At 43.0% G+C, this 26646-nt stretch overlaps 1 protein-coding gene across 1 annotated transcript in view; it reads right to left on the bottom strand.

Moving 5' to 3' along the window:
* PPM1H (protein phosphatase, Mg2+/Mn2+ dependent, 1H) overlaps window positions 1–26646 on the bottom strand; it is a 93161-nt gene that overhangs the window by 17747 nt on the left and 48768 nt on the right. The window contains exons 5-6 of the mRNA XM_009887845.1: window positions 18898–18982; window positions 11600–11718 (exon numbers count right to left, since the gene is read on the bottom strand). Coding sequence (XP_009886147.1) covers window positions 11600–11718; window positions 18898–18982 — 204 coding nt within the window. The remainder of the gene's footprint in view (window positions 1–11599; window positions 11719–18897; window positions 18983–26646) is intronic.

Genomic DNA, 26646 nt, shown 5'->3' with positions numbered 1-26646 from the left:
TTAGCTGTTAAACCAAACAAAAAGGCACACATCGCCACAAGTAGCCTGTGTGGTAATACTTCCCTGATGTTTAAATCCTGGAATAGCATTTTATTGGAAAGATGAGTCAGTCATGGACTTTGCTCTTGTTCCTTCCTTTATTTCCAACAGGGAATAGCTAATGTCTCTGCCTCACTCACCAGCTTGGATATCCTGGTTTGAATGTGGAAGAGGAATTTTACCATCCCTGACTGCTCATGAACATGTCCCAAAGCTTCCAGCTGGACCTACAGTGCAGGAAGTGCTGGTGAAACCTCCTTGAGGAGGAGTCTGAACTCTTTCCTGTTCCTTGCATAAATCCAGCTGTGCTCTGACACCAAGAAAAACAGTATCAGCTGAGTCCATGTTGGGCATCAGAGTCAAATGACTAATCAAACCACAAGCCCAACAAGACAACCATTCCTACTGTATTTTCAAGTTGGTGTGCATATTTGTTAACAAATAGCAAAAAAGACTAAGTTGATGTGACTTAACTATTTTCAACCCCCTTTTAAAAGGAAAAACAAACCCATTCTTTGCCCACAAAATGTATTATCTGCAAGATAACTCCAAATACTTAAGACCAAAGCTCTCACTTTACACTGTCCTCTAAGTAGCCAAAACCAAGGACCAAGTTTTCTTCCCTCTCTCCTCTTCTTCCTTATATTTTCCTGCATTGCACCTCACACTGCGCTTTAGCAAGAAGGGAAAAAAGAAGGCATTATTTAGGCCAGCGTCCTTCAAAAGAACAGTCCCCACTGCCGAGTCCAGCATCTTTTATGGAACCACCATAAGGACCATCATCCCTAGGGCCTTCAACTATGACACAACTGTGCAAGGATGCTGGAAGAGGCCGTGTTGCAAGGGCTGGAGCTAACTTGTTACATCAGCAGCTTAGGAAAGGCAGCTGGCTAGTCTATGACCTCCTGAAGCTATGCAACTAAGTGAGGGAGGACCAGAGGGCTACAGTGATTTGTTTTGTGGTTTCTCACAGCAAATCACCTCTTGGGCTCAGAACTTGGGTGTCAAGAGTCATTGCAAACGTGCTTTTTCTGTTGATGTTGCTATTGCTTGAAAAATTATCGGCACTTGAAAAACAATGCTCAAAACTGCAACCGCAGCAGTGGAGCTGGCACAGACACACTGAAAAGCAACCCGAGACACCCTAGAAAAATACCGATGTCCTGCATTACCACTGAAACAGAATTAATAATATATGAGCGTGTGGTTTGCTGCAAGAGAAGGATGAAGGACAGCTTTTCAGCTAGCAGCTCAGCAACCGCACTGGAGAGAAGGAGGGAAGGAAGCTATGAAGTTCATTTTGATTTATGCCCTGTGAAACCTCCTGTACTTTGTACGTGTGTTTATTTCACACAGGCTACAACCTTCTGGACTATTTCACTTGATTTTACGTAATAAAGTTGCATTTATACCTTCCTGTGCTGTTTAGTGTGCTGTATATAAGGATATAATATGGCAGTAGGTATATCAAACACAGACATACGGAGAACCTGAGGGGGTTGTTTGGCTTTTTTAGTGCCAACATGGCCTTATTCAGCCATCTACGTAATTCAGCCTAGCTCACTTTTTAACAAACTCAAACATAGGGTTGCAACCCTCCACTCTCCCCATCTTCCTCATCCGCATCCCAGGAGGTCTCAGTGGCCACCAGGGCACGACAAGACAGGTTATAAAGTCGAGGCTATGCTATTGCTTGCTGCTCTGAACGAGCCTAAATCCTGTCAAGTGCTTCTGCCACGTAAACCTCTATTTTTCCAAACGGAAAAACAGGGGGGTGGAGTGGGGAATAGAAAAGGCAAGCTTGTGCCCAGCTAGATCTAGCTGCACTTTTTTTCAGTTAATTTCGTTTCTTCTTTTCATTTCAAAAGAATTATGAAATGCTACTGCTGTCCAAAAATACTGAACTAGGGCTTGACATATGTACCACCCACAAAGTTACATTTGGACTCAGGATCAACATTTTGGAAAACCGGGCCAAATCGCACTGGGAGCCAAGAGAGATGTCAGAATGAAAGAACTAGGACTGACATGATGTTACTCATATGCTAACTGGAATATGCTCTAAATACACGGTGAAAAAATCACCAGAAGCTGCTAAATGCACAAGACAATCTACGGAAGACATTTCCTACAGTGCTGAGGTCATTAGCAGCGCTTTAGGCACTCTTTAAATAAAAGATAATCAAAGTTACCTGCATATTGCTGGGTCAGAACTTGAAAAACTGTTCAGCTCCCAAATACACATTTCAAAGCCAAAATCCTAGATAATTTCTTACATGTGTTATGCATTCTCCTGCCATATAATTTGTTCTTAAAAATTGGCCTTCTGAAAGCACATACAAATTCACGTAAGAGTAGAAGTTGTTGATGACCAAAACCAGAATCCACATTATATTTTCTTTTACAGTTAACTGTGTAAGGTTACTGGTCAGGAAAAGTATTGTGTTGGCATCCCCAGGCACAACAGATGGTGGCGAAAACACAATCTACCCTGACCTGGAAGGCTCAGTTCTGTGAACAACAGGGGAATCCAGACTCTGTGCTCTGCTTTCCCATAGCACTTGGCTTTAGAAAGTTTGTCTGTATTTCACATCTGTGCTAGTGACACCTGACAGTAAACTGAGAATTAAACCTAAGGAAGAGAAAAAAAAACAACACATCATCAAAGGGCTTTAGCTTGAAGCACAGAGCAAAACCCACATGACGTAAGCAAGCAAGAAAAATCACTACAGCTTCAGAAATGTCCTAGTTCATACTGAGTACAAGGATGAAGGCTCTCCTTTCAGACAGGTTTGTGGATGCAGTGTATTTCTAGCAGTGCTTTGCTACCACTCTGTAAAAGAAACCCAAACCGAGAACCATCCCCAAACACCCTCCACCTGCCCCCAACCACCTCCCCCAAAAAACCACCTCATCAACCCAACCAGCCTCCCTTCCCCCAAGCTCAGCTTTCTTTGGTCATACCAATAGAAAACCAGATTTTAACCTTTGAGCAACACAAAACTTGGTAGAAACTGTTTGGTTTTTTTTTTTTTCCCCCTCACACACAAGGGATCAGTGGACTGGAGTTCACCCTTTGGATAACAAAGCTTAAATCACAAACCCAAAAGGAATTGTTTATCTGTACTGTCTATTGAACTACAGCCATCAAACCAGTGTACGTGTGTGCTTGCTACCAAGAAAAGACGTGTTCTGCAGGTTAGGCACAAAGCCACTGAAAATTATGCAATTTATGTCTCGATCCAACCATAATTTTTTAAAAGTGTCCTTAGACATATGTGCTTCAGCAGAGTCAGGATCTCTAAAATCCAGACAGCACTGTCTGGTATTAAGTACCCTCTAGGTAGGTTAGCTTTAATATTCCAGTGCCTCAGTATCTTTCCCCTGTTACTTGTCTGACATACAGTTTAATGAGGCAAAACTACGATAAACAAAGATAACAAAAGCACACAAACTATAGTAATGTTTGTTAAGAGAAAAGATGACGGCAAACCCAAATCAGTTAAAGATGACCGATGCATGTGCACATATGCACAAAACAGTTTTTAGGAAAAGATCTACTCTAAACCAAGTTACTCTCACAGGGTTTCTTTCAGGTAAAGAGGAAAACATACAAGTTTTAAAACATGTGTTTTCTCCAGAATATTCAGAAACCCCTTCTTCTGAACCATAAACTCTATAATGCTTCATTACGCAAATTCCAGTTCTGTCTACCCATCTACAAATTAAAAAAAAAAAAATAAAAAAATTAAAGTATCTCAGCATGACTTGTACACACATATGGTCTCTGGCTTGGCCAAATCAGACTGGTACATGAGCTCCGGACCTCCAGGGAGCCTTCATTGTCATGTACAGTCCTAAGACGGAGTTTTGACTTTGGAGGGGGTGTATCCCTCAGCACCACATACTCCTGTGGAATTCCTAAGGAAAACCAACTCTATGTTCTTGGCCAGTCCATTTAAAGATTCAAGCACCAGCAACTTATCTCAGGCACCTCCTGGAGTGCAGTTGATTTTTTTAGTCCATTCACCTCTAACGGAGCATTAAAAGAAAGCGGTGGAAGAAAAGTTGGTGAGAGGGTGGCCAAGGATCTAGAGAAGTCCTTGCTCCCAAAAAAGGCCAAATCAGGAAAAAAAATGAACTGGGAGTATTTATAAGCGCTCTCCCTTCCTGCTTTTGTGCTCAGGAGGCTGGGAGGAACAGAGCAAGTGTATTGTGGGCACTTTCATTCACTGCTTGTGACCAGTTGAGCTTCCACTACCAAGTGACAGAAACTGTGCGCAGACATTGCAGTTGCACATCAAGTGGATCCATGTTCTGCAACACTCTCACCAGGCCTGAGTCTTTTTTTCTTTTTTTTCCAGTGAATTTGCTGCCTTTGAGCACTTCTTAAAATGTACTTCATCTCTTCTACTTTTAAAAGACAAACAGGAAGGTTTGTCAGCAATTTTCTCTGGAGATAGAGGGGTAAGGGAAGTGGTCTGTTAACACCCTATGGGCTTAATGCACTGCGATGGACAGAAAAAACATTTGTAAATTCACATTTTGCTGTACTTGTTAAAAGGATGTGGTGAGGCAGATGGGAGAAAGACTGCACGTTAACCTCACAGTGCCTGCTCCACGCCTGCTAGCTGGGATCCTCTGGAAGGAAAGGAGATTGCTGCTGAGGAGGTATCATGGAGCGAACTCTTCTGCAAAAGATCACTGTAGTGTAGGATGGGGCAGGCAGTGAGACACAGCAAGCAGAGACCTCACCATCTCACAGCAGTGCTGGAAACTCCTCCAAGGAGCGAGGGGCCTCCTCTCAGCTGGGAGCAGAGCCATAAGTAATCCTGGGTGGCAACAGAGAGAAAGAGAGGTCTTCCTAGGGACCCAGCTGAGGTTTTGTCAAATTTGCACAGCTGGGGAAGCCAGAGAAACTAGGAGTTGGGGAAGAGACTTCATCTTACCAGGAGGAAGAGTTGCTTGTGCTTGGGTTTTCAGATTGAAGATTACCTCATTGCAGTTTAGTTTCTTTCTGATAAAACCGACTGGGAGCCTTTTGTTCACATTGGCATGCGTGGCACCTGACCTTTTGCCAAGGCAAAGCTCAGGCAGAGATGCACAGCCATGCAGGGACAGCCCTTAGCCATCTTCCAGAATGAGTTGCTCCTGCAGGACATGACTCAGGCCAACCTCATTCTTGACACGCTCGCTTGGCCCCAGAGAGGCCCTTAACAAAGAGGTTTACCCCAGACTTAAGTTTTCCCTTTTTTTGCAGCACCGTTACTTTCTTGTTTCTGCTCTCTCCTGCCCTGAAGACACTGGCTCAGCTCCTGTGGCATGTGTGCACTTGGGGAAAACGGAGCCATTCGTCACTGTCAGGAGATGTGCTGTACACAGCAGGTCAGCTCTCACCTCCCGCTGCTCCTGCGGCGAGGGCTGCAAATCTTGAGAAGATGCATAACATGCACATCGCAAACAGCCATTCATCATCGCGGAGCCGTGCCCCAGACACCCAGGCACAACCCAGCAAGCTGTTCCGGCTGCGCACACTGAAGAGGCACGTCCCGTCGCCGCTCCTGCCCACCTCGCAATGAGAGACGAGAGCAAAGACAAAAAAAAGCAAGGCAAGTGGCCGTGGGTTCCAGTTGACGCTGCAAAAATGACATCCTATTTCTCCCTTCTCCAGAAAGGCCCAGTGCTGCAAAGGTGGCCCATAATCATTAAATTATGAAAACGTAAGTTGCTGGGAGGAAATTAATACCAGGCACGACTGGGGAAAAGGCTGCTTTCTTGTGAAGTAATTATGAAGTTAAAATTTGATCTCTCCCTGGCGATTGTACAAAGGATACGGCTGAGGTCTCGAACACAACAATACAGCCAGGATTTCAACAGAAGCAGCACAGAAGGTTTCACGAGACAAAAAAGCTCAATTAAAAAAAGAGAGGGGGGGAGAAGAAAGGATGACTTTTTGTAAATTACATTAATTTGGCTAAAAGGCGCAATCAAGCAGGTTACAGCACAGAGTTTGCAGACTTTCAATTACTTTTTACAAGTTGGAATCAAGCTGTTAGGAAATGCAGCTTATCTGAATAAGACTAATAATGCTAAGCTAATTAGACCCACAGGCATAGCCGGCAGATAAATTCAGGCCAAAAAGAGGGACACTGTCACTTTAAATACTGCCTTGGGATCGGTGGAAAAGCTAATGAGGAGTGTCAGTTGGGGCTGTTTTATTAGGTGGTTCTCCGGAGAATATAGCCCGAGGTTTCTGTAGCAGGGCTTCTGCGCTTGATTCAATAAATCAATTTATATTAAGGGGGGGGAGGGGGTGGGTGGCGCCAGCACGGGCGCCTCCTCCATACAGCATTTCTGTGGCATTTCTCAATCTGCGCCGGCACTCCTCGGGCAGGCTACCTGAACACGCTGTCAAAGGACATCCAGCCCAGCAATAAAGAACAAGATAGTGGTCGCATTGGCAATATTTGTTCAAATCGGCTCGCGCATTACCAAGCAAATCGTGTACATTGGCTCTCACCGGGGTATTCTGGATCCCCAATAAGTGATTAATGAGAGCCTGGTTTTTGCGAGCCGGAGTCTGAACCGCAGACGGCGAGGCGGGCTGCACAATGAAAGCAAAAGGCATCCATCCCAAACAAAATAAAACGGCTTGAAAAGTGAAGTTGCTTTTTTAATCAGGCGCTTAGAGGCTGAAAGACATTCCCCGTTGGAAAAAAAAAAGGGCGAGCGCAGAGCAAGTTGGCGGCGTTCCAGGCAGTGGACAATATTGACTCTAGAATAAAACGGGGTTTGCTTAGCGCTCGCCCCAGGGCACCAACCTCCCTCCTTTGGAATAAAACGCTCGGGCGGGTGATTCCCTGGCACAGGCTGACCCTCGGGTGGTTCACGGTGTGCCACAGCACCCCTGCCCCAGGGACAGGGACAGGGATGGCCGGTGAGGGCTCAGCTGCGGCCGTGCGTATGGGTGCTCAGAGGCAGCACCCGGCTCGCTGCTGTCTGGGGCTTCAGCCCGTGATACCTGGTGGGTACCACACCAGCTCAGACCGTTTTTGATGGGATGCAGCTCAACTCCGCGTGCTCCTGGAGGGCAAAAGAAAGCTGCCAACAAATCAGGTCAAAAACCGGACTTGTTATCTAGGGCTCTTTTGCCACCCTAAAATCAAGTAAAAAAGCTAAAGCTCTGACCCGGAAACAAGCATTTAAAAAACTCCACTAACGCCAGCAGCAGAAAGGCCACTGTTTGCGTTCCAGGGAGGAGCAAAAAATTAATTTTGAAACCACAAAAGCTGCTGTCAGTTGGTGGTGCCTTCTGGATGCCTTTGGTTAAGTCCAGCGTGGTATGGCTCCTCTGGCCCTGCGGGAGGCTGAGAGGGGAACCCTGGAAGGAGCCCCTGTGCCAGCGAGGGACACAGTAAGCCAGAAAACTGGGTTTTGGGAAGGAGTCTAGGATATAGTCAGAGCAAAGTACTTCAAAATGTTCACATTGGACTTACCCGTGAGCAAAGAAAACCTAACCAACCGTGTCTCAACTTTTATTTAAAAGGCGAAGACAGAGAATACTAATTCTGTGCAGTCCTTTAAAGAAGCAGTTATCATCAGGCCTGCTTTTTTCCCCCTCCATATATTTCTACCTCAGGCTGCCCGCACCCCTTTTAAGTGCTGGCAGCAACTTTGCTTACGCGGCCATCGAGTCTTCCCTGATGCTTCTGTTGCCAGGGCTTGTCAAAACCACCAGAACTACCCTCTCTCCAATACAAGTTCAACCTCTGCAAGCCACGGGCCTGAAAACCCCAGCCCCGAGACCCAGCTGTGAAAGACTGTCAGTAACACAGATGTCTGCCAGCAAATTACGGCTCGAGACAGCTCCGAGGCTTGTTCATGACACGCAGCTCTTCAGATGCCTTGCCAGCTCCAGGATGCGTTTTGCAGTGGTTGCTCAACCACAACGCGCGTGGGGCGAGGGTGCAGGAGGGGCAGCTCCCACCTAAGTGGGATTTATTTTAGATCCATTTAATACAGTGGATTTCTCATCCCAACTGCCAATGTGGAGAAAGGAGAAAGGGCGGGAGAGCCGGAGGGAGAAGGGAAAGGCTGGTCTGAAAGCAGTTACAGGCAGCCTGGACTAGCGATGCGGTACACATTGCTGGATCAGTGGTTGTCCTAATGCTGTGGGGAAACTTGGCAGCTCTGCTACCACTGTGGGCTGTTGAGACAAAGCCAGTGTGGAAACTTCACATGAAGAAAAAAAAAAAAAAAAAAAAAATGCCAAATGCATTATGACAGACCCAAAGACAATAACCTTTTGTAATCCAAACAAGCTGGGCGAGCCAAGCCATTGTTGAGAATCCGAAAAGCTCCAGAGCACAGGAGAAGGGCAAAAATGAAGAAAAAAAATAATCATTCAGCTTCTAATAGAAAACACAGAAAGTGTCCTGAATTTTAAAATAAAACAGTTCATTTTCCTGAGGAAAGAGAGAGTTTTACACCCTCTCACTAAAGGATTCAGTGATTAAGTGTAAGAATGGCTGCTTCTTCCTACCACCACCTGCACCTCTCTACATGTATGTGCAAATGTCAACATACAGTCGAGTCACCAACCAAAAAAAAAGTTCAGACAATTGATCTTCTGCATTGTAAGTAATAAAAGTTTGGCAGTGTTTCAGTGTATCAAGCTCTGGCTGGCCAAAGCTCCATCTGACATTTTCTCGAAAAGGAATATACATGCTAATTTATTCTCCATGATAGATATTGTCCTTAGAAACAAATGCAGAACAGACATGTCCTCAGTCGCTGTGTCCTGATGCATCAGTTAAATGTAGGAATTAGAAAGGGGAGAAAATAGAAGCAAAACCCTTGAAGCACTAGCCACCTCAAACCATCACCTCTGAGGGCCCATCAAGCTGGAAATCTAACATCTTGTCCACAATCTCAACTACTAAAATTGACCTGGATTTTTTGATAAATAGAAACAGATTGCTTCTCCTCTGCTTAGGAGATCACTGCACACATTTTGATGGAAAACAAGACTCCCTGGGGCAAACACCCTGCAAGAAGAAATGGATCCTTATTTAGAAGGGCTCTGATTTAGAGAAATGTATGGTGATAGAGCAATCCCCTCACCATTTTATTGTCCTGAGGCAAAGAGGTAACTGATGCACTAGCTGTGGGATATGGAGCAGCTAAAACAGTCTGATTCTTTTATTGAGGCCAAAACCATGGCCCCTGTTTTCCACTTCCAGCCAGAAGTCAAAAGGAACAGCAGGGAGAGGTAGCCTCATCACAGTCTCCACATGCTTCTGCTTGGCACAGGCCACCCCTTTCTGGGACAGCACTGAGGTGAATTCAGACTTGAATTTTCAAGTCACAGTTTAAGTATTAATTCCGGAAAAACTGCTTACAGATAGGCATATTTGTGCTAGACTGGTGGCAATTTTTGCATTGACCATATTAGAATCTGTAACTGGATCAACATGTGTCCTACACTTCAGGAAATTCAGAAAAATCAACAGCAAAATCAACTCTCTTCTCCCCCCTGCCATATGCTAGAGTTAACAGAGTTCACACACCAGTACTGAAAAACAATGCATTGAATCAAATCTGCCATCCATTTAGACTTACCCAAGCTCTTCTACCTTATGCATTATTCTATATTTAAAATTTGCATTCCTTCTTATTTATCTTCCTTCTAACGCCAAACAGTATTAGCTGTGCAATAACCATTTTGAGTAAGGTGAAGTGCTATGCACAGGTTCACAAACAAGGTACAAACTGATATACAGAATCATCTTTCTCTTTAATTTTTAACCATTCCAACCTGGTATGCATCCCAACATCCCGCTGGTAATTTTGACTGAAAAAAATCACAGTAAGCAGAACTTCCACTGAGCTTTTTGAAATGGCTCTCAAGTTCATTTGGAACCTCTAGCATGCAAAATAGTTATTTTTCCCTCTTCATGCTTTACTTGGTATTTATCAACTCCAAATTTGATCAGTGTGATGCCCGTTCATGTAAATCATTTACTTGTTTGCAGTTCCTCACAGCCCTTCTTGTTTATTAGGAAAAGAGCTGTGGTGTCACCTGCCAATGCTGCAACTTCAACCATTCTAATCCCACTTCCTTTCCAGACCACTAACCAACCAGGAAAATGCAAAACAACTGCCATGAACCTGGAGAAACCCTTTTTGCCTTCCAACCGTGATGAAAGAATTCTACTCTAACCCTCTCCTCTTGACCCATGATACTTTTGTAGCTCTCCCCCAAATTAGAAGGTTTGGGTTCTTTGGTTTGGGTACTTTTTTCCCCCACAACAGCATCTCACATCTTGAAAAAGAGCTTTTGGAAGTCTACATGAAACCATTCTTTACTGATGCCTTCAGTCACATCTGGGAGTTTAATCAGAAAACTCCCTTTGCAGAAGCTGGGAGAGTATCTCATGAACTTCCAAATGTTTTGCTGTTTAAGTCCTCAGTTGATCCAATGTTCTCATTCTGCTCCTATTCTTTTGTTCATGACTGCAGCCTTTTTAAAAAGTGAAGTCATCATTCTCAGGGTGAGACTGCATATTCTGCAGGCAGCTGTTCAAGACGATGGACAATGATGGCTATTCCCAGATTAACATGTTCTGCACAAACACTCTAGATAATATTAAACTTAGATCATTATTCTGCCATTAAAACTTCATTATATTTATGGGCTACAAAGTATGGAACAAATCAGAAGCATGTGGAGTTGCAGTTGCATGTGAGCATCCAAGTCTCGAAACCTACAAGAGTTCAGGCTTTTTAACCTCCTCCACACTTTCCCTTCCTGAAAGGACATTTGCTAAGGATGCTAAAACACGAACAGCATGGAACTGAAGACTATTTGCATATATAGGGCCTCCACTTTTATAGGTCACACACAGAGCACAAAATAGCAAGGATCAGGGCTTCTCTAAATGAGTGGAAGTCACTTGAGAAGGAGCCTCTTGGACTGACACAAAACAATGAAGACATTTAGCCAGAGACAAATAACTCATCGTTCTTCCTGTCTTCACTTCATTAAGTTAATGCTGCTCATTCAAGCCTTTTCATTTTAGGCTGGCTATGACTTTTATTCAGATAGACCCGTCTCTAAAACAATTCCTCAAGGGTAACCCAAATCAGGGGTCAGCTGCACTAGAGTATGGGAGGCAGCTCTTCCCTTCCGCAAGCGTTCCTCAGCATGCCAAAGGCATGATGGCCCACTGATCCAGATTCTATAAAAAGCTACTTCCAAGATAGGAAAATCGTTTAGCTTTCAAGAAGATCCCCTGGCACATCTTCTTCTTTATGTGTTTGCTTTGCTTTGAATGCTCACACGTTAAAATGAACCAAAGTCCTGGCTCTGGAAGGAGGTCAACTTATTTAAAACATTAACTTCTAAAAGAAAAATACATCCAAAAGAAAATACCTTTCCCTGTAGTACGCAGGCATACACCTCCATGTATGATGCAGTTTACGCTAATCAAAGACACATATAAAGCAGGCACTGGTTACAGAGAAGGCTGATCCCATGCTGAGAAAGACGCATTCTTACCAGCCAGTCATGTTGAAGTCACGGTAGAGCATCCTCTTTCCAACTTCCTTGCGCTGCACCCTCCGTGGAAACTCTAAATGTGTGAACTCATTTCCCAGCAAGTGGGGCTGCATGTAAGCCTGTGGGCAGAAACCAAGCCACAGATACCACACGAACATCATAAACCAAGACATCATCTATTTTTAATGAGGTAGCATTACCATCCCTTCCCGCTCCCTTTCCACACACATCCCCCACCCGCCCCCCTTTTTAAACAAGGAAAATGAGAAAATTATGAGCTCCATTTCAGCAAACGATGTGTGTATACACCAGTTCTGACACTGCCTGGTGTCTGGCAGCAGCCTTACCGGGAGCAGCCCTCTTGCCCTCAAGATCCTTCACTTCTCTCTGCTCCTCAACATTTGTTATCTCTAAAGTACGCCTCATCCACTGACCCTGAAGGAGTCTGCAGGGCATCATCAAACAGAACACATCTCCTTTGGTAAGTCAACACATCTCCTTTTGTAAGTCAGCGACCTGAGAGAAGGGAATGACCAAAGGACAAAGCCATGGAGCAAGCAGAGACTTGCAGGGGTGCTGTGGAGTAAAGCTCAAGCTTTTTGACTCCCAGTTCAGCCACGCCAACAATGCACAAACCCTAGTATTATAACTGCACTTTAATTTTCACTGCCTTAAGAAAAATGTCACCTGCTTAGTGTGCTGCACCCCATTGCACGAAACACTGCAAATAAATATGTGTTAGAGAGCACTTTATTTTCTTGTTTTCTAAAAACGACTTCCTTTGCACAGAATAGACTTTAAGAAATGCAGCAGCAGTTTTGTGTCATAACTGCAACTAATGTTTTTGACGGTGTTAACATTTGACTGCTGCTGCCCTTTCTGGTGTGCTGCTCTGCAGATGCTGGGATGCCTCCCGTGCCCGAGGCTTGTGTGCTCCAGAGCTGACTGTACTCAAGAGCATCACGAGGCTCTTTGTCCACCACACAGATTTTTGGTTTGGATTTATACATAGATCACCTGACATGATAGGTTAATCCTTAAACGTAGTGTATTTCTTTTTTCCAAATTAAACCTCACTCATTTTTAATATTTGCATAAACAAGCCTTTCCCTCTCCCTCCCCAAACCTGCATCGTGAGCGAGCTCTTCTGAAGACACAGTCATATTCGCTAGGGAACTGAAAAAAAGCTGTGTTTCTTAACCTTTTTGCAGATAACTCTTTTTCCTTATCCAGCCAGTTAAGGCAATAAAGTCTGTCTTATCTCCAGCAGCAGCTGCCGTCAGGCCAGACCAAATGAGCTGGCTTTAGTTTGTGGGTTTGTCATAAATCTAGCGCTCATCAAAGGTGAGCGGCAGGAAGCAGTGGAAGCCCTTATTGATCTACCTGGCAGCTATCATGCAGATAGTTCACAATAAAATATTTCCTGCATTTAAGGGCCGAGCCTGCTCCCACTCAATTTAATAGGAGCTGGATCAGGCTCGGCACATCATAGCGCTAACCTTCCATCAGCTTGTCCCCGTTCCCGTCGCCAGACATCCTTCCAGAAAACACCTCAAGCTCAGCTGAAATGGGGCTGAGGCAGATTGCTGCATGTAGTCGACAAGATTGGATTCTGCTTTCAAGAGGCGGCTTTCAAGCACGCAAGTGTGATCTTGACATTGTGATCCCTTCCTGGAACAGGAGCTCCATCAAATTCTCCCTCCGTGTACAGTTAAGGGAATTACATTTTTTTCCTGCAGTCTACGGTCAGCCAAGGTCCCCTCCCCCACTCAAATATTGTTTTCAAGGACCCTCTAATTGGATCACTGTTCCTCATTACAGAAATTGTTGAGAAGCGCTAGTGACTTTTGAGACATCTAGCAGTATGAGTCCAGATGAGGCTTTCCATACTTCCAGAACTCTGGATCCTTTATTTAAAAGTACATGTAAGCTTTTTTATTTTTATTTATTTTCATTCCAGTTGCAAAAAAGATAGAACACCCCTAATGATTTATTTGATGTATTGCTACACACTGACAGCAGAGAGCTGGACTTTTTTTTTTATTTTTTTTTGTAATTCTTTCTCGTCTATGGTATTGTAAACAACGAAGTCAGCCTGCTTTGAAAGTGCAATTCAGTTCACTTTTAAAAATGCACAGCCTATCTTGATTAAATCATTACAAACCACTTCTAGCTAAAGACTGCTGTCGCCTGCCTACAAAACAAGAAGCCCTATTTAAAGCAAAAAAACTCATACCTGACATCAAAATGAAGTTATTTAATCTTTAGATTATGAGATTACTTACTAGGCTGGATCACAGGTCCAAAAGAAAAAAGTTACAGGCTTTTAGCATTTTTCCCCTCGAAAACAAAAATTTCCTTTATTGAAAAGGTAAAGCGATTGGGAGAGACTGAATTTCATAAAGATTTACTCAGATGGAAAGTCTGAGGTCACAAGTGAAATAAGATTAATAAAGCTGGCAGAGTTACCAGTGGACTGCTAATGTTCAAATAAGATTTCTCTTCCGCAGCCAAACCTCAATGCTTGATTTACAATCCAGGGATCTTAACTTGATTCTAATATTTTTGGCGTCAGTGGAACAGAGGGAAAAGAGCGATTTGGAAGCTTCTGGTGCCTGTGAGCTGAATTCTTATGTGAAGAAATGGGGATTTTTGTTGGGCTTTTTTTTTTTTTTAATTTTCTGTATTTTTTTACTCTTTTCTTTTAAACAGTTATTTTTGATGCTTCACTGGTAATTCCACAGAGACAAGAATGTTCTACTGTAAAACTCAGCCGCAAAACTTCCAGTTGGGTTTGTTGAGAACTGTTCTCCATTTAATACAAAGCAGGGCTCTTCTCTCCCTATCCACCCCAATCAAACCAAGCTGGGCAGCAGAAACAGAAAAAACATTAAAAAAAAAAAAAAGCAATGCTTTAAAAATCTACAGATCTTCCAAGTAGATATATAAGCAGACACCATGAAATCCCCTCAAGTGATCAGACAAGAAACAAAAACAGTAAGTGAACTGATTACCAAAATTTCATCTGTGATGAAGCACCACCATATTTTCCATGTTTTCATTTGTTTAGTCTCAATTTGCAAGAACCTCAGATCAGAAACACCATTCAGAGAACTTAATTAATAAAAAGAGTGACTAACAAACTCTATATCCTTACGAGGCATTCTTAGACAACGTTGTTATTCAGTGTCATGGAACTGGAATATTTTCCATTCTTTTTCTTTCAGAAGATACTACAGTTTTTTGGCATAAATCTGGCATAGTCTGCATCATGTGTCAGAAAAAACATTCCATTTTATGGTATTCTGCCATTTTATGGTGCATTTTGTGGCTGGATGTATTACATTCAACATTAGTTATTTAAAATGGAGTCTGCTCAAGGAAATATTAGTCACGTTTCTTTCAAAAGGCGATTTACTTCCTGCTGTGTTTCCTGGTGATCAGCAAAGCAAACATGAAATTAAGATAAACCTAGACTTACACACTAGTGTGCCAGTTAATTAGGTGGCAGGGAACACTGCACGTATCTTAGTGTACCTCGATAAACCCTGATGATGCATTTTCCATCTCCTCCAGTATGCGCTGCTCTGGGACATCACCAGCACTAGCTGTTTCACTGTATTGTGTGTTATTTTCAGAACTGTTGTTTACCCCTACATCAACTATATCTTACAACTTTATCTTCTTATCGTAATGTGCCATTTTCTCCAATAGGATATTCTACTACATGGGATTAGCGCTCACAACAGTATGTGCAGGACAAAGCATCCAAAAGTTTTGCAAATTCCTCAGCCATTATCATACAGACACATTTAAGCCAAACAAGAGATTAAAACTAAAGGAGGTGGTGGTAGAAGGAAAGAGGGAAGCAGGAGCCAAATCCATCCCTGGATTGGCCTCTCCTCTTATGAAAGGCCAGGACCCTTTCCATAAATCCACACACCTCTTTTACCGCAGCATCGTGCAATGTGTCAGATGGCCAAAGCAATCCTATGCTGGGTGATGCCGGGAGCCACACACTGTAAGAGAATTAAGATGCATCTGACTTGTAATTGAAGCACTGAGCTGACATTTAGGAGTTGTAGGTTCATTTCGTCTTCAGGCTTGGGTTCACCAAGTGACCTTCAGCAGTTAAGTTAGTAGCATTTAGTCCTCTCCTGAACAATGAAATAAGAACAGGTCCTCTTTGAACCCACACTTGTCTGGGCTCATGAACCTTTGTTTGAATGGTGCCAAACACAAAGAGCATCCACAGCTCGCTGCCACTGATGGCCACACAGTCTCTCCTAGTAGTAGAGCCTGCCTTGGTAGCAGCAGCGCACCATCTTTGATCTGAGCTGTGAACTTTTGGGGTGCTGCCTGGCCACATGTAGGGACATGGTATGCAGTAACACTGTGCTGACCTCACACGACATCTTCAAAATGCAACTTTGATGACTGAGAGAAATACAGCCATCTGCAATACACTCACTCATCATTCAGTTAAAACACATTTTCCAAGGGAATAAGTAACAAAATCTCTGCCATTTACTGCTGCAATTTAGACTATCATGGCTGAAATTAATAGTCGCCTCAGAAAAAGAAAGGAAAATTGTCTCTGGCAGTTGGTGCCTGCACAACTGCTAATGTACCAGAGCAGTTCCCAGTCAATACTGGGTTTTGTTTTCCCTCAAGATACACTGATATGGGAAGCCAGGGCTTTCCTGGAGTAGGAGCTACATGAGCTCTCCTGCCACTGTGCTAAAAAGACAAGACAGACACAAAAATTCAAAGAAAAGGAGGCTTATGAACTCCTGCCAGTGGAAGGGAAGCAATATGGTGCACTGAACCTCTACAGAAGCCAAAGGACCAAGGGAATACTGGTGCAAGGCTTTCACGCCTTACATCTTAAGAAGGTCTCTCTGACTGAAGGATTGATTGCCTTCTGCAATACTCTCACGAGACCTCTGACACAGAAGTCTGCCTCTGCCACACGGCCTGCCTGAAATCCGCAGCTGAATGCTGTCCTCCCAATCCAAAAAAAGGGGGTGCAGGTGGAGACGGAGGGATGTCCATGACCAGAGCTGCTCAAAAGTCAGAATGACTGGGTAGTCAACTTGCTCTTTTGAAGTTGCCAGCTGAAGCACAGTTTTGTCTAAGACGAGGTTGGAGGACTTCACACAGAGCTGCTCACCTGACCTGAACAACTCATCATCTTGCGGATGTCTTTGCACGTGGAAATTAAGGTCCAGAAAGCAGGGCATGAATACAGAAGATGCCAGTTAACCTAAACCAAGGTCCTGTGTGGTCGAAGCAGTCAACAGGTGCTAAAGGCAGAGGAAAGCTCGTTCGCCCTGACTGTGCTAACAGTATCTACTGCCCAGGGAGCAGTCTGCGCGCTGTAAATCCACACCCTCCCTTTGCCTCTGCAGTAACTTCCCCACGCAGACAAGCCCTGCGGTGAGCAGTATCTCTGCATTTACCCAGTAAAATATTAATACTAAAATGATTAAGTGATTTTCTTCCTATTGTGCAGGAAGAGCCGTGCAATATGTTTGAAACAAAGAAGCTCGGCTTTAACTGCAAATAAGAAAATAAACCCAAAGTAAATAACTTTCAGATAAGAAAAGCAGAAGAGAGATGTTGATGGTGCAACAGACTGATAGCAGAACCTGGGGAGAGCCAAGGTGAATAAGGAGAATTATTTGGGATCTAATCAGCAAGACAAATGCAATCTTTGGAGTGTAATGTTTATGCCAAGCTTTTAAAAAAAAAAATAAATGGGGCCCCACATTTCTTAACACTCGAGTAAGAATGTTACTTACAGAATGTTATGTTTGAAATTATCTCTAATTTTGTTTCACGCTCTTGCTGTCTTGCATGTATTTTCTTTGAACATGATACCCATAACCCTGGCATATTTGTTACTTATAGAAATAAAATAAACAAAGGTAAAGGAATTTTCCAAAGGAAACAGCAGAAACAGCTTTTCAGATCAGCTGCTGTTTTCAAATATAAGCCAGAAAGGACATCAAAAGAGAAAAAAATCCCTTGTAGGCAATGCTTTATCTCATATTTCCTACAGAAGCAGCAGACTCCCCCGATATTAAAGATATCCTTTATTTTAAAGGCAAACAAATTATTTTAAACGTAACTCAACTGTAAATATTTATTAGGCCTCTCTTCCATTTGGTTCTCTGAATATGAATACTCTCAAAGTAGTATTTCCTCTGAAATTTTCAGTTTCAAGACAGTGAACCTGACTAAAAATCAAATGTGACAACTGCCAAAACATTTATGACTTTTCTTTAAACCCTTCCACCCCTGCCTTCAACCACCAGTGTTTTGCCTAGTTTCAAACCACAGTGCTTGGGCCAGGCTGAAGATAAGATACCTTAAGAACAGGGAGTGCCACTAGCCTTGGCCTGTCCACCTCGCGTCAGGCAAAGCTGACAGTGATGAGCCTGCTTTGGCTTAAACTTGAATTTCTAAGAAGAAAACGTCAGAGACCAGAAGAAGCACAAAAGGAATCTCTCGGCCACGTTAAGGAATGATGTTTTGACCAACAGCCAACCAACTTCAAACCAACCGCTCTCACCATTGATGAAAAACTTAAGAAATAACAGGATTGTTTGCACGAAAAAAATAACACCATGCATTGTGACTTATGTTTCTTAGGCAGCTTATCAGCCAATACAAATTGGTGTATAAAGCACCCACATCTCCTCAGCTAGTCACCCTGTCCCAGCTTTATGGGCACTTCTACACTAAATAACACTAGTCTTTCTTCATCTGTCCTATCCTGCAGCTACTAATGCTCGCTGAAATCACCTTTAAGTTGGATATCTTTTTTCCTTGATTGAGACCCTATTGGCATACTATTGCAGCAAATGAATAAAACCCTGCAATATTGTTCACATGCACAAAAAGAGCAGTCTGTGGTATTTTATACTGTCACACCTTCAACACTGGGATGGATTGAAATACCTCTGTGGCTTGTTAGCTCTATGTCTAAGCTCTCATAATCCAACACCAGTGAGCTGCTGAAGGCCTGCAGCTGAACAAGGTACACAAGCACAGCCATGCTAATCGATGGCCTTCACAGAAGGGGTAAGACTCCTTTCATTGGGATTGGCACCACCGAGCTTTTCTCCCCATTTGCTGATGTCTAAAAGACATATGCGGTCAGTCAGTGGTGTTCAGCAGACACGTGATTCTTCACTGAGCCATAGTAAATCAGCAGCATGTGTCTGAACCTTAGATATTTCCAGGGAATGCTTGTCATCAGCAGCACCTAATTTGGTCCTCAGGTCTCTTACCAGATACTGAAGTCGCTGGCGTTCAGTCTCTGGAGTGAATTCTGAAGACATTGGAATGACTTCGCCGTTTCGGATTATTATAGCCCTGTAATAGTAATAAAATATCATCAGTACGGGGGAAAAAAAAAGTAAAAAATACCCAGAAAACCACAGGGTACAGTCACACTCTTACTCTCTTCAGTTACAGTAAAATAAAGCCATTTCTCTTCTACTGAAGTTGTCAGCAGAACAGGATAATAATTCCTGCCCTGCATCCTTTAGGCTGGATAAGAAAGTGTATTTGTATATGCCAAGTTCACTTCAGAGCTCACAAAAACATCCAAGGAACAAAGGCAAGAGTTATTTCAGTTGATGTCTACTGGGTATCCTTATTTAGTGAAATGCAGACACCCAGAGGAGATGCTGCAGAATCACTGATTGTAGAACAACTCTTTGCAGGTTTTAATCCCAGTTGTGGCTGACACTGTCTAAACTACTGGCTTCAAATGACTCATGCAAGCACTTTCCAATTATTGATTGGTCATATGTCATGTCAGAACATTTCTACTCCAACAGCAAATGGAAATGGCAAAGCAAATCCTGTTTAACACAAATTTAACTAGTTATCTGCCGAAAGATGACAGGTAATGGAATGACTATAGATCAGCCAGCAGATTTCACGTAGGCTTCTGCAACGGCAGGGAGGAAATTCTCTCAAACACCTGCTTGTTGCCCCTTAACAATCTGCTATGCTGCATATAAAATACGGTCCGATGCTTCCCTGGTATAATGCCACTGGTTGAAACACAGTCACAAGAGGGAAGAATTTACCTGTTACTCCTACTGCATTCTGTGGTCATGTACTCACTCACAGAATTGTGTTCTTTTATCTTTCCATTATTTATACAGCTTTGTAAATATAGCAACACTTGGCACTTTCGAAGAGCTGGATGACCTATGTATCGTCCCAAAGAGTTTAATGCCTGTTTTGAAGCTGTTTCTCAACCATCAATAGATTAATTCAGTGTTTGGATAGTAGCACTGTACCAGCTCTCCTCTTGAATTTGCACAGAATTTTGCGTTGATAAAACAAGCAACTGTCACTTGGCTTCCAGTTTGTATATGTTTTAAATGGTCTCCTTTCTGTGATCTTTTCATCCTGTTGTGTTATTTACGTGCTAGCTTACTTCTCTTGGTAATTTGATCAACTTGTTGGCATTGCTTCTATGCCAGGTATTCTGAGGGCACCGCAATGCAACCAACAATTACAGTAGGCACACAAAGACTGAAAACTTAACCTCTAAATTCAAAACATGGGCATCTTGAGAAAACCAGCCTGGGTACAAACCAGCTTTGTAAAATTAGTGGCACTGGATAACTTTCCAAGCCTTCTGGATACGATCTTGGACTAAAATTGTCCCCAAACGATCATCTACTATTGCTAGCATGCAAAAGGAAGGAGCATTACCAAAGAGGAAAGGAACTGTTCACATTTCTGAGATTCACATGGCAAAAACAAGACAGGTACAGGATGGTGCTACAATGGGAGAGGTGGGAAAAGGCTGCAGTGATGAGGGGGAAACAGCTCTGCTTTGACAGATAACAAATTTACTGCTCCTGCACTTCCAGCACTCCCTTCCAAATAATCCTATGTAAAAGTTAGACGTGGCAAGAGTGCAGCCTACATGCTGAAGGCTCCCACTGGCCCTTCACTGCTACAATTAAAAACAATGTTGTGTGCTTGAAATGAGACAGACGTGGTGGTTGTAACTCATTAATTTCTTAAGAGAAATTTGTGTAGAATTTTTGATGGAATATTTTCCCCTTTATGGGATCTGAATACATTACAGGCTTACAAAAATGCTGGCCCAATTAAAAATGATAAAGGTTTGCTGAAAATTTTTCTTATGGAGTTCTGAGACAGTCATTTAACAAAGAATTAAGGACTCTACCACCTCTTTTCTGCAACAACACCTTTGCTTTTATTTCTGCAATTCCTAAGGTATTCAGCTTTCAACCAGACTCATTTACTCAAAGACAGTGGACAGCTTTTATAACCTTTTCATATGTAATTTGACTCACTTGAGCAGGCCTCCATATAAGGGGACTGCGGTTTCATACAGAGTAAGTAGTACTCTGGCAACAGTCTAGACCAGACTGATCAAAGGAGCTGATCAGACACTAATCAAATTTTACACACTAGTTTGAGAGAGTCATAAGGGATCTACTGATCCTGTGCTTGTCTGAAAGAGCTAGTATAAAAAACACACATCGATATAACTGCTAGCAAGTTAGGCTGATTTTTTAATTATCCCTTTCTTCCCCTTTAATCACCATTTCACAGGAAATCCATATTTTAAAGACCACTCAGACCAGTCTGGGGTTCATCTTTTCTTTTGTGCACACTGACATACTTCCTATATACGTTGATAGCTATCATTCTCACTTCTATGGGTAGAATTGGGCCCTGAGGGACTCACATCATATAAAAAGCAATTCAGAAGTGAGTGGGTCAACCTTTCATGGCTCAACTTATTTTGACTAGAAATTGCAGCCACCTGGCCCCCCCCCCCCCCCCCCCCCCCCTTTGGGGGGGGGAATTAAAGTAATGCTGTTGATACCTGATAAAACAGAGCCTCAGTTTTATGTTTTTCATTAATGTTTTCAGCAGTTGGACTTTATTCAACTTGAAAGTTACAGCTGCTCATAAGAGTCAAATGATTTGATCCGAGGAATTAGATGGCTCTGGATATGAGTAACGGGAGGAACGCAGACGTACATATACAGGTCACTGGTCTGAATTCAACTCTGGTGGGCTCATTATCCTCTTACCGGTCTCTTTACCTTTCCGCACCAGCTGCTTAGTTGTTTCATGACAGCAAAGGGCATTTCTGACTGCCCAAGTGACAAAAAAGGACACATTCGTTAGCCGTCTCACTGGAGAGGCTGGGTGCGAAAGCCTGGCCCAGGAGCTACCCTGCTCAGCAGGATTTTTCCCCTGTGATTGAAGAGGTGCCGAATCAGGCCCTAATTGGGTTTGGAGACTGAAGTGCCCTTTCCGTGACCTCGCAGTGACAGAGCTGCCAAGCACCGACGGAAGGCTTTTCCCACCAAGCAACCTCCAGAGCCCTGAATTCAATAGCCCTAAGTCAATAACTGCTCACGGGGAGGGAGCCTGGCGGACGCGGCAGCCGCAACCAGCCCAGCAACTGCTTTTACAGACCCACTCTATACGGTCCTGCAGGACAATTAATTTTGACTTTACGCTTCCTAATGGACTAAGCAGCAACATGGCGCTACGTGAGCATTACTGCATCTGCCAGGCATGAAAGATGCATGTTCTCAATGAAATAGTGCTCTGAAAGCATTTAGCTCTCTGTGCATTGTGGAAATATGAATGTATTATTTTATACCAGAACACAGCTGTCTTATTAAACTGTCAGGAATAGCTACACAGAAAAGCAGGAAGAACACGAAGAGATGCTGTGCCCAGACAGCATCTGATTCTGCCATGTTTAATAGTGACATTTTAATTTCAGCCACACTGGTGAAACACATTATAGCAGAGCCACAGGGCGAGCCTGCCAAAGGCAGAGGGATGATTCACGTTTGCAGGGAACAAGTAGGTCAACACTAACCAAATATTCTCTAATGACAAGGTTGCTTCAGACCCACACCAATCATTAATTTATATCACCAATGAAGTAGTAATTAAAAAACAAAGGGTTTTGGGGCAGGATGGGAAATCGGGAGTCACAGATCAGCAGCCCCCTCGGTGCATTGCTCTCCACACTCTACAGCTCCGATTTCCTCTCCATGCAGCATCATCCACAGTGAGCAAACAAACAGGAGAAGCTGTTCCTAAGTCTTGAGGCCACGGAGGCCATTAAGTCACTTATTTGGATCCCTTCCAAAACCAAACTAGAGATTTCCCTGAGTCCTCTCCCTTCTTTTGAACCTAGGTACCTAACTCCCCACCCACACGAACTGCTGGTAAATATTCACAGAAAACATGAATATATTGGGAAAAAAGTTCCCAAAACACAGCTGAAGTAGCCTAAAGTGGAAGAAACAAAAATTGGATTTTGTATATCTCTTCTGGCCACTTAATTGTGTATTGTCTGATCCACAGAAGCCATGCCCTGAACAACTAAACGTGGAGCAAGAGATGTGCCAGCGCCTCGGTGCGTAAGGCGGGACTGGCAGTCACAGCAAATTCTGCAGCGGGCTATGTCCACTCAGTCACACACAAATGAAAAGAAACACCAGGAGCTTAAAAGGCTGCATGTAAATCCACAGAAAATACTATATTTATCTTTTGGATTGACATAACTGTGTGGTCCACGGTGATCAACTAAATTCACAAAAAACCTTAAGTATATGGTTATTTTCTATATTCGAATTCAGTACTTTAAAACTGTATTTGGTGCTTTAGTATATATCCCCTTTCAAAAAATGTGGTGAATGAAGCAACAAAAGGGTAACATCTGCCACTGTGTTGTACTGCTGCTCTCACACTTAGGATGTAGCAACAACATTGGCTTAAGGAAAATATCAATATATCAATTGCTTTTGCATTTTTAATGTGGATAAAACAGCCACCTCTCCTTGAATCAAGCAGGGTTTGTTTTGTTTTTTTTTTTTTTCTTTTGTGGAGAACACAATCAGCTGAGAATTGCACAGCATCCTTTCTGAGTTTCTTATGAGAAACAAACAGAGGGAAACTCATACATTTTAGAGGAAGCTATTGTTGGTTACTCTCATTTAATCATACAGAGAAAGAAACACTTTAGTGAACAAGGTCAAAAGTGTAATTTCACTGCTGTCATGGGTCTATTGGGATTCTGGTGTTCAAAACAAAGAGGCATCTCCTACTGTTAGGAGTATTCAGGGGACACCCTGATTCCATTACACACTTTTTCAGCCAAAAATGATTTGAAACACAACATTAAACTGCACATTTCTACAACAGAGGATAAAAATCTGGTAAAGGTGACAAAGAGAGACTGTTCGGAAAACGCTTTTTGACAGCATATATCAATTCCAAGCCACAGGGAGGATGTATCCATTTTGTCAAAAGGTGTTAAGCATTGTGGATTCGGTACAGATGAAGCAGAAGTGTCTGGCCTGTCTGAAGAGGTATTAGAAATGTGTCAATGGAAAAGAAAGAGGGATTAAACTGACAGAAAGAATAAGGCAGGGTTTTATTACATTCAAAGGGGAACCAAGCAGTAGATTTTAATTAGGTGTGTCACAAAATAGCTGAGGAAAAAAAAAAAAGTAAATCCTAGAACTATGGAATCAGTCTAGATGGGTACTTGTTTACTATGGTAACTAAATGCATGTATTAAAAGAAGTCAGAAAAGAGCAATGCTAATGTCTGGTGAGCTTCAAACCAGTTTTGTTTATTTACCTCTTCTTAATTGCTAAGAAGTGAAAGCAAAAGTGATTATAAAAAGATTCAAAAAATGTTTTTCTCCCCTCTAAATGAAGTACTTCTCCCCTCTAAATGAAGTACTGGAACTTACAGCCATTACAATTACTGATGACTTTTAACACGTTCAGCCCTGGCACCTTGGTCTCACTTACTATGAACTGAATTACTCTCCCTTAGTCCCACGCAGACTCACTCCTCAATGTTTCTTTAGAAACCAGGTGAACAAACACCTCACTGCACTGGCAACGATCATGGAACTATAGTGCAAAGCCTTTAAATTATTTCCTCAGTTTTATGAATTAAGGCAGGCTGGGGATACTGAAACAAACCATTATATAACGTTTAGCTGGCATTAAAACGGGTCCCAGTGATGACATATCCATCACCATAAAACTCAGAGGTGAAAGCAGCAACCCTCAGCAACACCAATGGAAAAAAACTCTGGCTGCCTCCCACCCATAATACCCGAGAGATGTTTCAAGAATGCCCCAACTCCTACTCGGCATCGCCACCAAGAAGAAAACAAGCAACAAACCGGGGAGGGGGTTGTAGAGCCAATGAAAATTGCCTCTGTCGTCATTTTCCATCTACTGCCACTCAACAGTCCTGCCACCCTGGTTTCTTCACATTTTTCAGCGCAAACATCAGGCTGTCCACAGAAATACTGTGACAGAAGAGAAACGCTGGATCATTTTTCTTTCAGCCGAACAAAAGCCAACGTTGAGAGGGAACGGGCTCTCCCTGCTTATGGCTCTTCCTGTGACAAGGCAGCCTCATCGTGCGTGCTGTGGTTTAAGCAGGCTGCTCGGACACGTTCATTTATTCATCACCTGGGTGAACTTCAGCTCCCTCAAGCCAGTAAAAGGTGCGAGAACTCACCTTGGTGAAGTATTGCACAAAGACTGGGTAAAGCAATTTCCTACAGCAGTGTGCTTTGGCACGTCCCACATGAAGAACCCTCCCAAACTTCTGCTGAAGGCCTTTTGCAGGCTGCCAGCCCCCCTGGCTGCTCTGAGGGTTAACATCTCAGCAGCACCACCGCCAAGTACAGCCCTGCTCCAGAGCGTTCCCAGGTATTTCATTCAAGGGCCTTTTTTCATGTCCTCACACCAGCACGCAGCCAAGCTTGCTACACTTCTGTGGCAACAGGAGAACCTCTTCCTGCCTTTGAAAAGAACCAGGGAAAGAAATTATGAAATCCAGTCCCTGCAAGAAGCCCTGAAAGTCATCTTTCAGAGACACCTACAAGCACATGAGCTGTTCCTGTGCACACACGTGGAGCTTTACCTTGTTACCAGTTACCCGACTCATTCATATGTACGTTTCTGATGCTTATTTAGTGATTCCTGTGGAGAAGGCCTCTGGGCAAAATGAGGCTGTTGATATACTCTAAAGCCACTATTCTGGTCGTCTGTTTTTACTAAATTAATTGTATTATTTACAATAAAAGATCACGAATGGGCAAGTAGAAGCTGCTTCTCAAAGCATCATAATATTAATAGATTTCCACGGAAGGGCGTATTTCACATCTACACTAGCACCTGAGCCAGTCAGCATCTTCCTTACTGCCACTGAAAAGAATAAAATCTGACTTTTTAGAATGGATCTCACATTCCATCCCATGTATTCAACTAACAACTTAGTAAGCACCAGTTAAAGGGATTTTTTTACTCCTGGAGGCCTCCTTCTGCCCTATATATTGCATCCAACGGTGAGAAGCACTTGGCCATCACCAACACTGTAACTAAATTACTTCCATTGTTTCTGCATCACTACTCACTCTATAGTTGTAAATTAAATATAATACTGAGCGTGCAGGTTGTCTATAGAGAGGACAGCTTGAAGAAGACACATTGCCTGGTCATTTTTGACCCCAGCAGCTGCATGCTTCTAGTTCTCCTTGCTGCCGGGCTGCAGCTCCATTCCCATGGGACACTCCCATGAATCCCCTGCTCTAGTTTAGGTCCTCAAGTGTATTGGTTGTTTGATGCAATCTAAGTATAGAGTTATTATTACCAGTTGGCTTTATTAACAGTGTTTCATTTTTGGGCGAATTATACATTTTTCTTGTACTCCCACCCCATCACTAATGGGACAGCACTGTATGCTATTTTTTTGTTTGTTTAATCAGTAAAGTATCTTTTGCTATTGAACCAGTGGTGGCTTTATATGTTTACCCATATAATTCTAGCATTGTTTACTCTGGTTCCCATAGCATTAAACCAAAAGCCAACGAACTAAACTAAAATGCTCTGTAATTAATTGTGTGTACTTTCCTTTTGGTTTACATCTGAACCCACCAATCTTTCAGAGAGGACTTCAGCTGGCAGCTA

This window comes from Charadrius vociferus, unplaced genomic scaffold, assembly GCF_000708025.1.
Source record: "Charadrius vociferus isolate BGI_N301 unplaced genomic scaffold, ASM70802v2 scaffold125, whole genome shotgun sequence".
In the NCBI taxonomy this organism is placed as follows: Eukaryota; Metazoa; Chordata; class Aves; order Charadriiformes; family Charadriidae; genus Charadrius; species Charadrius vociferus.
This window is presented reverse-complemented; position numbering and strand designations above follow the sequence as displayed.